This window comes from Scleropages formosus, chromosome 19, assembly GCF_900964775.1.
Source record: "Scleropages formosus chromosome 19, fSclFor1.1, whole genome shotgun sequence".
Taxonomy (NCBI): Eukaryota; Metazoa; Chordata; class Actinopteri; order Osteoglossiformes; family Osteoglossidae; genus Scleropages; species Scleropages formosus.
In genome coordinates, this window is record NC_041824.1 from 24483024 (window position 1) to 24496661 (window position 13638).

Consider the following 13638-nt stretch of genomic DNA (forward strand, 5'->3'; position numbering starts at 1 on the left):
TTAGTATATTTCAGCATATTAAAAACCTTCAACCTATAAATATATTAACATCCTAAGTGTTATTTCAGGATAGTTACCTAAGAAGTACATTCTGTTGTTCTTTGTCAGGCAACTAGAACATGTGACACAATGAGGTAGAAAACTGAGAAAGGAAGGAAGGAAGAAAGATGTCCAAAAACAAGAAGCAAAGACAGACAATGGCAAAGCTTTAACAAACAGCAACGTTACACCCTTTAGAGAATCTGTCAGTCGCCAACTATATTTTCACTGGAATTGTTCTTGAAACATTGAGAAAATGGGTTTTCACATGACTGCAGTGTCTCTGCAACACTGAGCAAAAAATGTGGTGCATCCTAGGAGAACCTAATGACACCTTGAACCCAAAATCTTGGAAACATGGAACATAGTCAGGAATGAAGAGGTGGTGACCTCAAGAACAGCCTGACATAAAAAAAAGGTGCTGACAGAATAGCAAGGTGGTGAGGCAAAAGTTAAATGGTAACTATGCTGCTGATCCCACAGAATAGTACTAAACAATTCCTAGGGACTGAGAAGAATCTATATACCTGTGTATTAAGACTGAATTCCAGCAAATTTAGAATATTGCAGCAGTTTAAAATAACAGAAAAGAAGAGCTTTTAACTGTAAAAAAGAATGAACATATACAATTAAAACATTTAACATAAAATGAGTTTTGATTATTTTCTTTGCTTACTAATTTGGAGCTCCCTTTATTTTCACATAACCAAGTTTGACCGCAGCAGCACTGTGACTGCGAAACGAACCTATTGAACACAACGATAACACGACTACATTTCCCACAAAGCTTTGCGCATGACTTTTCCAGAAGTGATGGGTGTTCCTACGTTCGGGCCTATAGTATAGGGGTATTCGAGCCTGTGTCCGAGGGGGTTTAACTAACTGAACAAACAGATACGAGGGAACAGAATTGCTGCCTTGTCTTGAATAGTTTTGTAGACGAGGAAACGGGAAACTGTAGCTGTACTACAGCTGTAGTAAACTGGTAGGTTTTCAACGTTCTGGTTTGTAGGTGTGGGTGGATCCTAACTTAGCCTTCGTTTCGTACTCTGGGCTGGCAAGAATTATCGAGCATGCGTTCAAATATCATATGTATGCATGGCAGTTTTATGTCAGCTTGTAAGTTAGCAACACTGGTGGTTGTTAGTTGGCATAATATAGTTATAAGAATGGCACGTCACGTGTGTCTAATTTTAGTTATCGTGTAATGAATCCTGAAGGCGAACAAGCCCAAGGTTCTGCAAACCAAACGTCTGGATAAAAATAACAAATGAAATAAAGCTTAGCATGTGGGCTGTTCCGTTGTCTCTAACAAGAAGATGTTAAACGATCATCTGGCGTCTGCCGGATATTTTCGACCCAACAACTGGCTACTAAATGCCGCGTTCGCTGCAACGCTGAAGGTTTTGCGACCGTTGATTCAGATGTTCCGACTGCAGTCGGTTGTTGTCACGTCTTCTGAGAGCGCGCGGGCTCCGTCTTTATTTTGGCGGCCTCGCTGCAGCACGTGCGCGCGCCCACAGGCGTTGGACCGCATCGCTGCGGCGAGCAGCGCGAGCGTCCTGAGTGACGTTTACGTGAACGCTTTTTAGTTTTCGCGCTTCGAGAAGTGTGTCGGTGACACGGGGTCCGGCCGCTCCGCTCACTAATTCATACGTTCGTGTGTGAGGCGGATGAGAACCGCCTCGTGTGTGTGTGTTTCTCCGTGTTCCTGTGGTGTATCACTCCCTCCCCCATCCGCAGTGCTTCGTCGTGTACCACCTTTAACTTTATACTCACTGTGTCGCCCATTCACGAAAACTTATCTTTGTGAGCAGAATTTTATCAGGCAGTGTTTCAGGTGTCGTTCGGATTTTGGAGCTGGAATTAAATGAAATTACCTGTTGACTGCTGGAATGTCTTAATTCACCCACTGGGTGTCGGTGTCGTTTTCCCTACTCAGTCTGTCACTCCTGTTTGGCCTTTTCCACAATGTGAATGTTCAGCTTTACAAAAAGCAGCATTGTGTACTGTACAACACAAACTGTCCATTTACTCTTGTTTAACACAACTGGTGTGTGTTGTAACTAGTCCTCAAATTCCCTGAGGACTACATGAGATGAGACCGTAGTAAAGAAACTGGGCTATAATCTTCTTCAGAAGTACAAGTGAAGTTGGTTGTTAGCGGTGCTCCCTGGACTTATGTAGATGTGTCAATAGAATTATAAGGTGTCTTTTGGACTGATAGGATGGTGACCTATTCCACTCCTAGTTTCCGACGTCTCCCAGCACGCTGTTCCCGGAACTCGGCTGCCCTCCCTCCACGCTTGGTGGTGCGATGCACAGGCCTGGTCCAGTAAGCAGTGAACTGGGCTTCCTGCCATCGCTGTATCCCATCCCAGGGCTCAGCCACACCATGGATGTGGGCATGTCCAAGGGGGCTGCGGATTCGGGGCCCTTCGCTGAAGCAACAGTCCAGAACCCGTGAGTGTCGATATCTCGGGGTTTGGGTGTTGTTTACACACCCCAATCGTAGTTAAATCTCAAATCGCAGTAGTGTAAAATGTTTGGAATGCCCTTATTCCTTCATTGAACACTGTTCTCAAGATACTTGGTGGATATTTTTGTCACTTTTTCTTCCCCCTCTTTCTCTGTTGAGCATTCAGGGGTTGGGAGAGAAGATATTTAAGGAAACGCAAGAGACGACTTGATGATGAGTGAGTGGACCGGCAGAATAACTTTAATGTCCTTTTTAGGTTCTCTTCTTTTACCAGAAATATTTTAAAGGATTTATGGGAAGGATTCACTGTTTGTCAAGAGATAATCCACATGGTTGAAGCAGTTGTTGTTCATGTAGACTTTGGGGGAAAGTGTTCACCCAGCATATGAGAAGCCTTTGCACTCATTCATTTACACTTACCCTCATTTCCATCCTTTTAATTCTAGAAGTTGCGAGGCCAAGAGGAGTAGGTTGATGGGCGATGGGCTTTATATGCCATGGGGAGATCCCAGGATGGACTCGTTACAAGCCACACAATCAAGCTCCAGCCCCCTGCCCGTCAGCCCCATACCCCAGCCAGTATTCCCTTCCCCACCTTGCCCAGTACCTGTGGCCTCTTGCTTGGAGATGGAGGCAGCTCAGAGACGGCTTCAGGAGATCGAAGACAGGTGAGGCAGCAAGGAGGTTAGAGGGCTGGATGATAGGCTCAACGTTTGAATTTTTAATGTCATCTGTGACTCAGATCCTTGTTCATCACTGTGCTGTTGGCTCATTATGTCAGCTGCAGAAACATGGTTAAAGAACTGGACTTGGGAATAAATGGTAGTTTGGTTTCCCGACAGGGGCCCTGCTTGTGTTTCCTTGGATAAGGGACTCGACCAGCTTATAAATACAAAAGCGTAAAAGTAATCAGCTGTTTGTGGAAGGATATATAATAAACCTAAATGTTGCATAAATGTTTGTGGTGACTGCAGGATAACACTAGAAGATGATGATGAGGAAGAGGACCTGGATGTGGAGCCCGCACAGAATAGGCGTGTGCTGGTGCTTTCAGACAGTTTGAGGGAGGGGTTACAACAAGGTCTTGGGGACATCCTCCCCCAGGCTGTGGCACAGTCAGTGTGAGTTCATGCCTCATGCATATTTAAGTGCTAACGTATTGAATCTCCAAAAACTGTCATTCATCTGCAAGTTTGAAATTTGGTGAAAATTGAAATTTTACTACAGTTGAGTTTTATACATATACTGTTAGTTACTATATATGTATTTATACATTGCAACAATTTGTCTCATGTCTCCCAGGAGTCGCTCGTGCATGGAGCTGGTGTTGTGGCGGCCACCAGAGGATGCGCTGCCACGGAAGCTCAAGGACTCCCTGCAGAGGCAACGGAAGCAGATGGGCGGCCGGCAGCCACCTTCTGCTCCCGCTGTAGCTGGCAAAAGTGCGGAGAGCGAGGCGCCTGCAGCAGTCTACTGTAGCCCTGGCACCCAGGTCCAGGCTGAGGAGGAAATGGAGCTGTAGGCCATCAGCACCAGAGAACCGGTGCCAGCCGAGTTCTCAACTGACCTGGGGCTCCTTTATGTGCACTGTGTTGGGCCAAATGGACTGTTGCCATGGTGGTAACCATGCTGGTTACCTGTCGCGAGAGACCTGGCGTTAGAATTGTGGAGCTGAAACCTGGGCATCGCATTAGAATGAAATATCAGGGTTTCAGTCCCAGTTCCTAAGGGACCCCGCTCCCTGAACCCTGTGCAGTGTGTTTTTGTTTCACAGAGCAATCTTTGTAACATCCACATTAATTCTCCAACTTTTGTAAATGTACATGACTTTTGTAAATTTGCATATGCTTGCAAGTGAACCAGTTCAGAGCTTCAGTCTACGATTGAAAAGTATTTTGCAGCATGAAAGCTAGTTTACTGCCTTTGAGTAAATTCAGCATCTGCAGTTGGTGTTCTGCAGCATCTTAAAGCCAAGTTTGTTCTCGTCATTTAAGCTGGTTTGGGCATTTTGTCTCTTGGGATGCCACTGTATTCTGTCCCTGATGGTGCGCCTGTATGTGACTGGTGCGGAGAGCATTGTGGGAAATGACCCAGGCAAGATTTTAGAGGTTTCAATTCAGCCAGTACTCCAGTACAGCACCCAAAAGATGACTGTGGGTGAGTTTGGTTTTCTGGGTTAGAAAAAAGTTTTAACAAATCCTGTTGACTTCAATTTTATCACTTCAGTGTGTCCCTAAATTGCACGTGTACAGAATCTGCGAGTCTACATGTGTGCCTCTCAGAGTTGAGAGAATAGATCACTGAAGAGTTCTGGGAGGAAGTGGCTCCTGGGGATCAGATTGCTCTGTCCTCACAAGTAAATGTGAATTCCTTCTTGAGTTGTGGTCCTAAGTTTGAAAAGCATATTGCAGCACCTGAGATGAGTGGAAAGTTGGTCATCAGTTTTGTTTGTCTGATGACATTTTGAGGTCTGTATTTTGTGCATTGGTTACTTTTTCTAATAAAAGTTCAATGGCATAATGGGTGTCAACATTTAATAAGGAAAACAAAGTGCTAAATTAAACCTGGCTTTAACTGGTAATTTACTGAAATCTCATTGAATAATGTTGGGCTGTTGGTAGTGTTTCCTATTTTTTTCCCCCCAACAATAGGCTGTAGTCTACTAAAGTTTAAAGCAAAGTTTATTCTTGGTGCACAGATAGTAATGATCCTGAGAATTACTACAAATAGGTGTTATTCCACACCTCTTTAACACTCATAGAACAATAATGGTGAGAAGTTGAGCTTGAGGATTTTCCTCTAGGTGTCAGTCCATGCAAAGTGACCACTGAAGATATGTGTCCAGTTTCAGAACTGCTGCAGTCAGGTAAGGATTACAGTGTTTCAGTAATTGTGTGAAATAAGAAAATAACAAATCCATGTGATTTTGCTGAGCACAAGTAGAGACACCGGGGCTGGTGTTTTACCTTCCCTGAGGTTGACAAGGCAGCTGTGCAACGAAAGTAAGGGTAGCAGGTGACGTTAGCGGTGAACTGTCCAGGGGGGTATCCCCCCTGCTCACCTGGACTCTCTGCAGACGCGAGGCCATCTGTTTGAGACAAAATGTGCTTTGGTTATATGGAGGGCCTGCTGTGGCAAAAGAACATCATGATGTTGCAGTTCCAAAGAGACAAAGTCCAAAGTATAACAGAACCGCATGAATATATAACAGAGGTGTTGCCAAATAACCGAGGCACCTGCAGCAATGGCTCTGAGTCGGTGGCAGTGGAGGCCATGCAGGAATGAGCAGATAACTCACTGTTTCCAGGTAGGATCCTGCCAAGTCCCCTGCTGTGGCCAGGTGTGTCCGGGAGCAGGTGGGCCGGGGCACAGGTGTGTGAGGGCCCAGGTGTGCAGGGCTGCAGCAGGTGTGTGCCCAGCTGTGGTTGCACAGCTGCCTGATATGACTCTGCAGGTGGCGCAGTAGCTTGAGCATTGCTAGGTCGGGGGTCGAGGAAGAAGAGCAAGGCTCTGCAGAGACGAGGGAGGGGGAAGACGCATAGCGCATCGCCTCCTTCGCCAAGTGCGGCAACTTCCTTTGGTGCTCTGCACTTGTCCTCAGGGCTCTCCTACAACCAACGGAAGCATCAAGAGCCCAGCAGACAACGTGTTTGACAGCTCTGCCACAGAATGCTCTCGGGGACATGGACCCGGTCGACTGTGGTGCCAGTGGGTTTTATATTGTTTAAGCTGCAAACGAACTTGACTGAGTGAACCGCAGTAAGTTAAATTCTACAACCTCTATACCATCACACACTATCAACAGTACACTACACTATAGTAAGGTGCACTACAATAGGGTACACTACATTGCACTACAGTAGGGTACACTACAGTAGAGTACAGTACACTGCACTACAGTAAAGTACACTACTGTAGGGTACACTATAGTAGAACAGTATACTGCACTACAGTAAAGTACACTACAGTAGAATACAGAAAAGAATTCCATTGGTGAGACTCATTACCTCTCCTTTAGCAATTCTGCTTTGCATCTATGGGAAGCAGAAACTAAATGTGAAACAATGTACATGTGTCGCTATGTATACATATCAATATGCACTTTATTTGAGATGTATGTAGCAACATCATTTTTTTAAAGGTTTGAAAATAACATGAAATGAGTATATTCTATAACCTTGCTGGGAGTAGGACTATGAACAGTATTCTGAGGTTTTTGAAGAGATCAGGAACATGAACAGCTCCACAAGAGTGCGAACCTGCCTGCAGATCATCATTTTCACACTCGTGAAATGCGGCAGCTCTTTCTACGTGTTATCAGAGCTCTCTGGATCGGGGTGGTGGGACTCCACTCCTCTCCCATCACTGTCTCCAGGTTCTCTGCTCTGCTAGAGCCGCCTCCTCTCCTGAAACTGTCGCATCGTGTCCAGTGATCGCACTAAGGTGGTTCCAACGCTACCTGTGAGCTGTCAAGCCTGTGCGGCCCTTTCCTACAGCCACCCTACAGGAAGATGGTTCACAGAGTGTTTGCGCCACCCTTTCTCTTCTCGCACCGACTTGTATCTTTATTTGGCTAAAACCACGTGTCGCACTGGGAAGAATGGAATTAAAGACTGCAGTGGAAAGGGCAGCAGGTGCTGTCGTAGTTAGAGCTCCTGCCTCGCGGTCAAAGAGCCTGGGTCTGAGTGGCACCTCCTCGCACTGAACTATTCCAGTAAAAACGGGCAAGTGATAGGAAGTAGCTTAACGGTGTGGAGCTGAATTAATAGCTATAAATGTGTATGGGGGACACTGAAGTGACACTTTTCTGCAATGTGTTCCCAAATCAAATCCTTCCCTTAGTTACTATAGTAGTGGGTGTGAGCTTAGTACTGTACAGCACAGAGAAAGTACAGGAGAGGTGTATGCTGCTCCCTGCGTGAGTCGAGCGGCACCTCTCCAGTTCGGCCGTCAGCTCCTCCTCGACTTTTCGTGCCAGTCGGGCCGCTGTCTGTTCTTTCCAACGGCTCATGTTCCTCTGGACTTCCTGCAGCTCCATGTCCTTGTCCTGCAGCCGTCGCCGCAGCGTTGCCACTAGCCCCCCCGCCTCAGCGGCGCTGTCGTCCAGGCGAGTCCGCCGCAGGCTGCTAATCTCCTGAATGTGCTCCTTGACAGGGACACAGTGGGAGGGACCGGACGTTACCATGGAAACAACCTCCTCTTCCCTTCCCACAGCAGCAGAATGAAAGGCGACAGGCCTGAAATTCTACAGTAAAAACATCACTTGGTTTTATCATAGTAAAGCATCATTTAGCCGTAAGTCCGTACAGGGCAGAAGTGGCCCTGCGGCTGGTGTGCTTGGGTTCCAGGGAGGCAGTCGTACTGTACCTGAATGAGATGGTCCTTCAGCGACTCGAGAGCTGCCTCCTTCTGTGCAGTCAGCTGCTCTCTTTGAGTGCACAGCGCCTGCTCCTGGGCAAAAACACACACGAGTAGTGCAGCAGCACAGTTTACATTCAGCGGTAGTGCTGATGTGGGACTTACCTTGTCCTCAGTCACCTTCTGGTTGATGCGTCTCTGTGCGTCCAGATCCTGCCGGAGATGGGTGACAAGGATATGGAGGCGTCTTCCCAGCCCCCGCAATGTCTGCGCCGCTGTGGAACTGATCGCAGGCTGTGTCAGAGCAGCACTACTGTGCGCGCGCACACACAGTCCATGATCACAGCCCTGTAGCTGGAAACGGAAGGCAGCAGCAGCAGCAGGCCATGGGTTGCAATACCTGAGCTGGAGGTGAGCGGTGTCCCCTGCAACGTCTCCTCCCTCCTCCAGCAGTTCCTGCAGATGCTGACACTCTGCCCCCACCTCCAGGGCCATTTCTCTGTGCTGCTGCTCAGCCCTCGCTGTGGCCTCCTCCATGGTGCGCATGCGGCCCTCAGCCTGCTCAAGGGCCCCTTGGAGTTGGGACACCTCCTTCCGCCTCTCCTGGACACACACACACAAGAGTGGTGGCAGCAAAGCAAGCTTCTGATAAAGATCATTAATTGCATCAAGTCCCAGACTGGTGCTGGACTTTTCTCTTTTTTTGTCGTTACTAGTACTGTTATGATATCATGATTTACTATTGATGATTGATTATTCCCATCTCTGCCCTACCTGATCAGTGTGTTGGTGTAGCTGTTGAAGCTCAGCCTGATGCTCCTCGCTTAGAGTCATGCGAAGTGCAGACAGCGCAGAGTCCTGCTCACGTTGCCGCTGCAGGAGCTCCCTTTCCAGGCCCTGCACACACTGACGTACACACGTGCGCACACACACACAGCCACCCAGAAAGAGGCAGAAACGAGTCCATTGAGCTTTCCTCCACAATAATACAAATTTAAAAAACACATCTGGTGCAGGTAGTGCAGATTACATGTGCTGCCTTTGAACTCAGAGGTCACAGGTTCGAATCCCACCTCTAGCTGTAGTACCAACATACTTACCCTCAATTGGTCCAGTAAAAAAAAAAAAAAAAAAACCACCCATCTATGAAAATGGGTAAATGAGTGTAAGGAGTTAAACATTATAAGCAGTTTTGGAAAAAGAAGATTCAGCTAAACAAGTTAAAAGTAATGTCAATGGTGACATATTTTATTATGGTAAAGGACTATGATAATAACTCAGTACCTCCATGCTGAGGGATAGGCAGAAAGAAGCACTGCTCAGTTTATGAAATAATTTTTCCTGCATGTTGGGCTTCACTGCTTTTTACATTTACTCACTTAGCAGACACTTTTCTCCAAAGCAACTTCCAATGAACTCTACGTAGTGTTACCAGCCCACACCTTATTCACCATGGTGACTTACACTGGGTCACTCATCCATACATCAGTGGAACACACACACACACTCTCTGTCACTCACACATTAGGGGGGGAAACCTGAGGAGCATGTCTTTGGATTGTGGGAGGAAACCAGAGCACCCAGAGGGGAAACCCACGCAGACTAAGCGGGGATCGAACCCATGTTCTCTCACACCACTCAGGCGCTATGAGACAGCAGTGTTACTCGCTGTGCCACTGTTTACCGTGGTCTTGTTTCAGCGAACGCACACACTCACGTTCTGCAGCTCCACCACTCGGACCCGGAGCCCCCGGGCAACGGTCCTCTCTCGCTGCGCCTCCTCTCTGGCCCCCTCCACCGCCTGGCGGCTCTGCTCCTCCAGCATCACACGCTTCCTGTGCGCCTCTTGCACCTCTGCCTCCCACCTCCTCTGCTCTTTCTTTTTGACCTTGTTCACCTAGGGGCAGCAAAGGACACGAGTGCCATGCTCTTGGGGGGATAAAGAAGGGCACGCCATCCTGCTGGGGTCAGGAAGAGCGACGGTGGAGATACCATCTCCTGGGTGTCTGCCTGCAGCTCCTTGGCCTGCTGCTCCAGCGTCACCTTCAGTTTCCTCAGCTCCTCATGTCTGCGCTGCAGAATCACAGGGACTTGAGATCAGCTGAACAAGTCATTGAATCCATAGAGCGTGGCGGGAGGGTCTGCGGGGCTCTTCTAGCTTCCACCCCCTGCTGTGAGCTGCGCGGTCACGTAACGATGAGCATGTGAACACTTGCTCACCATTAGCGACACGGGACACAGCGCTGAGTGACGTGGGATCGTTACACAGCAGCTCACAAGTCGCGTTTACAAAAATAATAAGGAAAGAATTAAACGTTTGGACGGAGAGTCCGGCACCTCGGCGTCGCTCATGAGCCCTTTTGCGTCTGAACCCCTGAGCTTCATGTTATCCAGTTATTGCTTCCTTCTCTTTCCTGCCTTCTGACTGTCTTGATTATTAAATTTCACTGTTATTACAGCTCTTGGAATTAAATAATCACGACAATAATTACAACGGATATGTTGTTGTGGACATTAACATTTACATTTACGTGTGCAACTCGCAGTAAACAGGGGCGTCACCAACACACACACAGAGACCAAGCGGAGGTGCACTCTTGGTCTGCTGGTGCTCGTCACGCGAGTCGCAGCGCGTACGGTTCATCAGGAGCCCGCCTCGACCCCCCCATCCCCCACCCAACCTACGAACTTTTTCGCCTAAGGAACCAGCTCTGGGTCCCAGTTGCGTTCACAAGTCGGGACCCACTGTAGCGCTGGGTACCTGCTCCTCCCTGAGCTGCTCCTCCAGCTCAGTGCACCTCTCCTTAAGGACTCTCTCAGCTTCAGCGCGCCGCTCGAGCTCCTGCTGTGTCTCCTCCAGTCCCTGTGATGGAACGGAAACACGGAGCAGCGTACTACAGTAAATACACCGTACCGCGGTGCTACTGACACAAGACAGGCGACAGGCGCCCCTCACCTCCTGCAGGGAGTCCAGCTGGTGTCGGGCCCAGCGCTGCTGGGCAAACAGCTGCGCTTTGGCCCGGAACAGCTGGCGTTCGAGCTCCTCCCTCTCCAGGAGCGACACACGACAGCTGCGATCGGGCGTTGCGGCTCCTCCGCTCTCGCCGACCTTCTCCACGTGAGCCGCTGTGGCCCCGTGCATGTAGGCGTCTCCCTGGCACCGCGGCGGACGGAACTGCGACCTGCAGACACGCGAGCGGCCGTGTGCGTCCGCCATGAAACAAGTCGCACCGTGACCCGCGAGTGTGACGGTGTCCGCCGCGAGCCCACGGGTACCTGGCGCCGTCCGCCTGAGCCGCGCAGCCTCTGCGCTCGGCCTCCAGGTCCCCCCCCTCACCTGCTGCCCGCAGACACTCGAACTCCTGCACGGCATGCTGGGAGACAGTGCACCGGAAACCTTACCACGGTATACGGTACGTATGTTAGCTGCTTCACCTGAACTGCTGAAATAGTGGCGCCGCAGTACAAAAGGATCGATACTAGGACAGTTTCGGGAATTTCCATCAACGAAGGGCACCGCTCGCAACCTGGACATTAATCTAAGTGCAAAAGGTAAATCATGGTATAAAGCAGCGCCACGAAACCGTGGCGGACTTGTTGGCTGTCTCCGATTGCTGGTGTTTGTGACTACAGGGAGGAAGCGGTGGGCGGCCAGGAGAAGAGCAGGTCCCACAGACCTGTATGCAGCACCGTACCGTCTTCTGCTTCAGGAGTGCAGCGAGGCAAAGCTCCATCTCGCACAGCTGGGCCGTCCTGTGCCTTAACCGCTCCTCCGCCTGCCTGCAGTCCTGGGGCGCAAGGCGACAATCTGTTTTACTAGAGGCGCGAGGGCGCCCCCCGCTGGAGCATGCAAATCCAGACCACCAAGGGACCACAAGCGACTCACCCTTCTAAAGCAAGACAGCGCCGCCTCCTCCTGCTTCCTCCGCAGCCCATCCGCACCTGTCCCCTCTGGCCGTCCATTCCTCAGCTGCCAAGGAGACGCAAAGTCATTCCTCAGGGTCTGAACTTCTCTCTTATCTGCTGCTTTGAGCAATTGGACAGCGGTGTGTTTTACTGGACGTGGGAGAGATCAACTGCAGTCAACGATCCTTGAAAAGTCCTGCTGCTGTTAACAAGGAACCAAACTAATCAATCAGCCAATCAACCAACCGACCGATCAGTCGATCAAACAGTCAACTGAACAGGGTCCAGAAGTGTGTGTAGACACCCCAGACTCGTGCTGAAAAGCGCACTAAGCAGCCCCTGTTGGGACGGCTCTCCGCAGGGGACTCACGCTCCGCTGCCCAAATGCCCTCGAGTCCCGGTCCGAAGGGAAATGGCAACCGGACCGGGCGTCCTCCTCCTCGACTTGATCGCCGTCTTCCTCGTCCGCAGGACGCACAGCTTTGACCCTAAAATGAGAAACGGGGAAAATTATAATGAAGAGAAAGAAAGAATTCTGGGGATGAAAGGGCAACAAGACGCATGGAGCAGGAAAGCAGTAACATAGCAATGATTACTTCCGATGATAAAAATGACAGTTTGTAGTAAAATTTTCCTATATTTACGATGTCATTATGTTATGATATTATGATTCACTCAATGTACAGTGACGATGCGTTGATGCTCTCTGAACATCTGAACGTGAGCTGACCGAGACCTGAGCGAGAGACGTTACGACACGGTGACGCCGCGACTGACAGTTCGACCTGCGAGAAGCTTTCCTGCGGTGGCGAGACCTTCGGATGGACTGCTTTCCACTTGGAACCGCGGTACTGGAAGCGTGATCGCCTCCTGCGGGAGAAACAGAGACACGGGTAACACTGAACACATGAACACACCGTGGCCCCCTGATGTGACCCCCCCGTTCCTCAGCACACACCACTGGAGCCTCCAGACTGTCCAGCTTTAGAATTTATGAATATAAATACAATCCTTTCCATTGTATCAGTCAGTGGTGTACTAACTCGTCAGGCATCGGGGTACAAAAAAGAGTAAATAACATCAATATTAGTATTGGTAATTATTAATATTACCACGATTACTCAACGCTAGCATGTTGCACCTACGATCAAGTCCAACTGACATAACACGTCGGTTACTGGTTTAATACGACCAACAGCGAATCACACAAAGCAATATTAGCATTTAATCCTAGGGATGCGCCTCTCTGCACACCGCGGTAATTCTGCACGGTACTGATGTAACTACACTAAACCTGCTGAGCATTTCCACGTAGTGAAGGCACTAGAAAGTCAGGTGTGCTCAGAGTTCAGGTCACTGGCCTGCAGGCACCTGGCTGAGCAGGCTGCTGTGGAGGGGGACGCGAGCGTGGTAAAATGCGGGGTTAAAAATGTCGGAAGCACAAACACGTGACCATGTCACGCACCTGCATTGTGTCTGAGACTCTCGCGGATGTGCTCCCGGACCCAGGCAGTGCGCACGGAGTCCAGGTCGCTGTCTATGTTCACTGAGTCGAAGCTCCGCAGCGGAACTCCTGCAGTACCGCGTTACGCGGCACAAACAACAAAGTCGACTGTAGGAAGCATCTGTTTGGTCAAGAAAAACTGCTCTGTATTTACACTCTTTCTGCTGTTCGACATATAAACACGAGTGCAATGGGTAGAGCCACACCTGCCAGGTGTCTTGCTCCGGACTGCGGCTGAGACCGGCTCCGGTCGTTCTGGGCTCCGCTGGCGCTCACCCCGGACCGGAACACGGTCACCACATCCGGACCAGAGCCGTCGCGAGGTCCAACAGCAGAACCTCGGGGAAGAACA

General features: G+C 49.5%; 2 protein-coding genes across 2 annotated transcripts; one reads left to right on the forward strand and one right to left on the reverse strand.

Moving 5' to 3' along the window:
- The first annotated feature begins 844 nt into the window (after window positions 1-844).
- On the forward strand, window positions 845-5035 carry ccdc117 (coiled-coil domain containing 117). The gene is made up of 6 exons (XM_029246332.1): window positions 845-1024; window positions 2291-2502; window positions 2685-2735; window positions 2965-3186; window positions 3493-3639; window positions 3821-5035. Exons 2-6 carry the CDS (start codon window positions 2357-2359, stop codon window positions 4038-4040), a joined length of 786 nt encoding a protein of 261 aa, XP_029102165.1. The 5' UTR covers window positions 845-1024; window positions 2291-2356; the 3' UTR covers window positions 4041-5035.
- Window positions 5036-5215: 180 nt separating this feature from the next.
- Window positions 5216-10261, reverse strand: LOC108932519 (centrosomal protein of 164 kDa). The gene is made up of 10 exons (XM_018748971.2): window positions 10214-10261; window positions 9869-9949; window positions 9594-9773; window positions 8651-8782; window positions 8277-8479; window positions 8042-8159; window positions 7886-7969; window positions 7453-7664; window positions 5817-6126; window positions 5216-5606 (listed from the first exon to the last, which is right to left on the reverse strand). The coding sequence occupies exons 1-10, from the start codon at window positions 10259-10261 to the stop codon at window positions 5481-5483; spliced, it is 1494 nt and encodes a 497-aa protein (XP_018604487.2). The 3' UTR covers window positions 5216-5480.
- Between the last annotated feature and the right edge of the window lie 3377 nt (window positions 10262-13638).

What these genes read in the sequence shown, in the direction of transcription:
- ccdc117 (XM_029246332.1), top strand. Translation starts at nt 2,357, where the DNA reads ATGCACAGGCCTGGTCCAGTAAGCAGTGAACTGGGCTTCCTGCCATCG. An exon ending in AAGAGACGACTTGATGATGA is followed by an intron (nt 2,736 to 2,964) that starts GTGAGTGGACCG and finishes TTTTAATTCTAG; the next exon opens with AAGTTGCGAGGCCAAGAGGA. An exon ending in CAGGCTGTGGCACAGTCAGT is followed by an intron (nt 3,640 to 3,820) that starts GTGAGTTCATGC and finishes CATGTCTCCCAG; the next exon opens with GAGTCGCTCGTGCATGGAGC.
- LOC108932519 (XM_018748971.2), bottom strand. Translation starts at nt 10,261, where the DNA reads ATGAAGCTCAGGGGTTCAGACGCAAAAGGGCTCATGAGCGACGCCGAG. An exon ending in ACCGCTCACCTCCAGCTCAG is followed by an intron (nt 8,160 to 8,276) that starts GTATTGCAACCC and finishes GCCTGCGATCAG; the next exon opens with TTCCACAGCGGCGCAGACAT. An exon ending in CAGGATCCTACCTGGAAACA is followed by an intron (nt 5,607 to 5,816) that starts GTGAGTTATCTG and finishes TGTCTCAAACAG; the next exon opens with ATGGCCTCGCGTCTGCAGAG.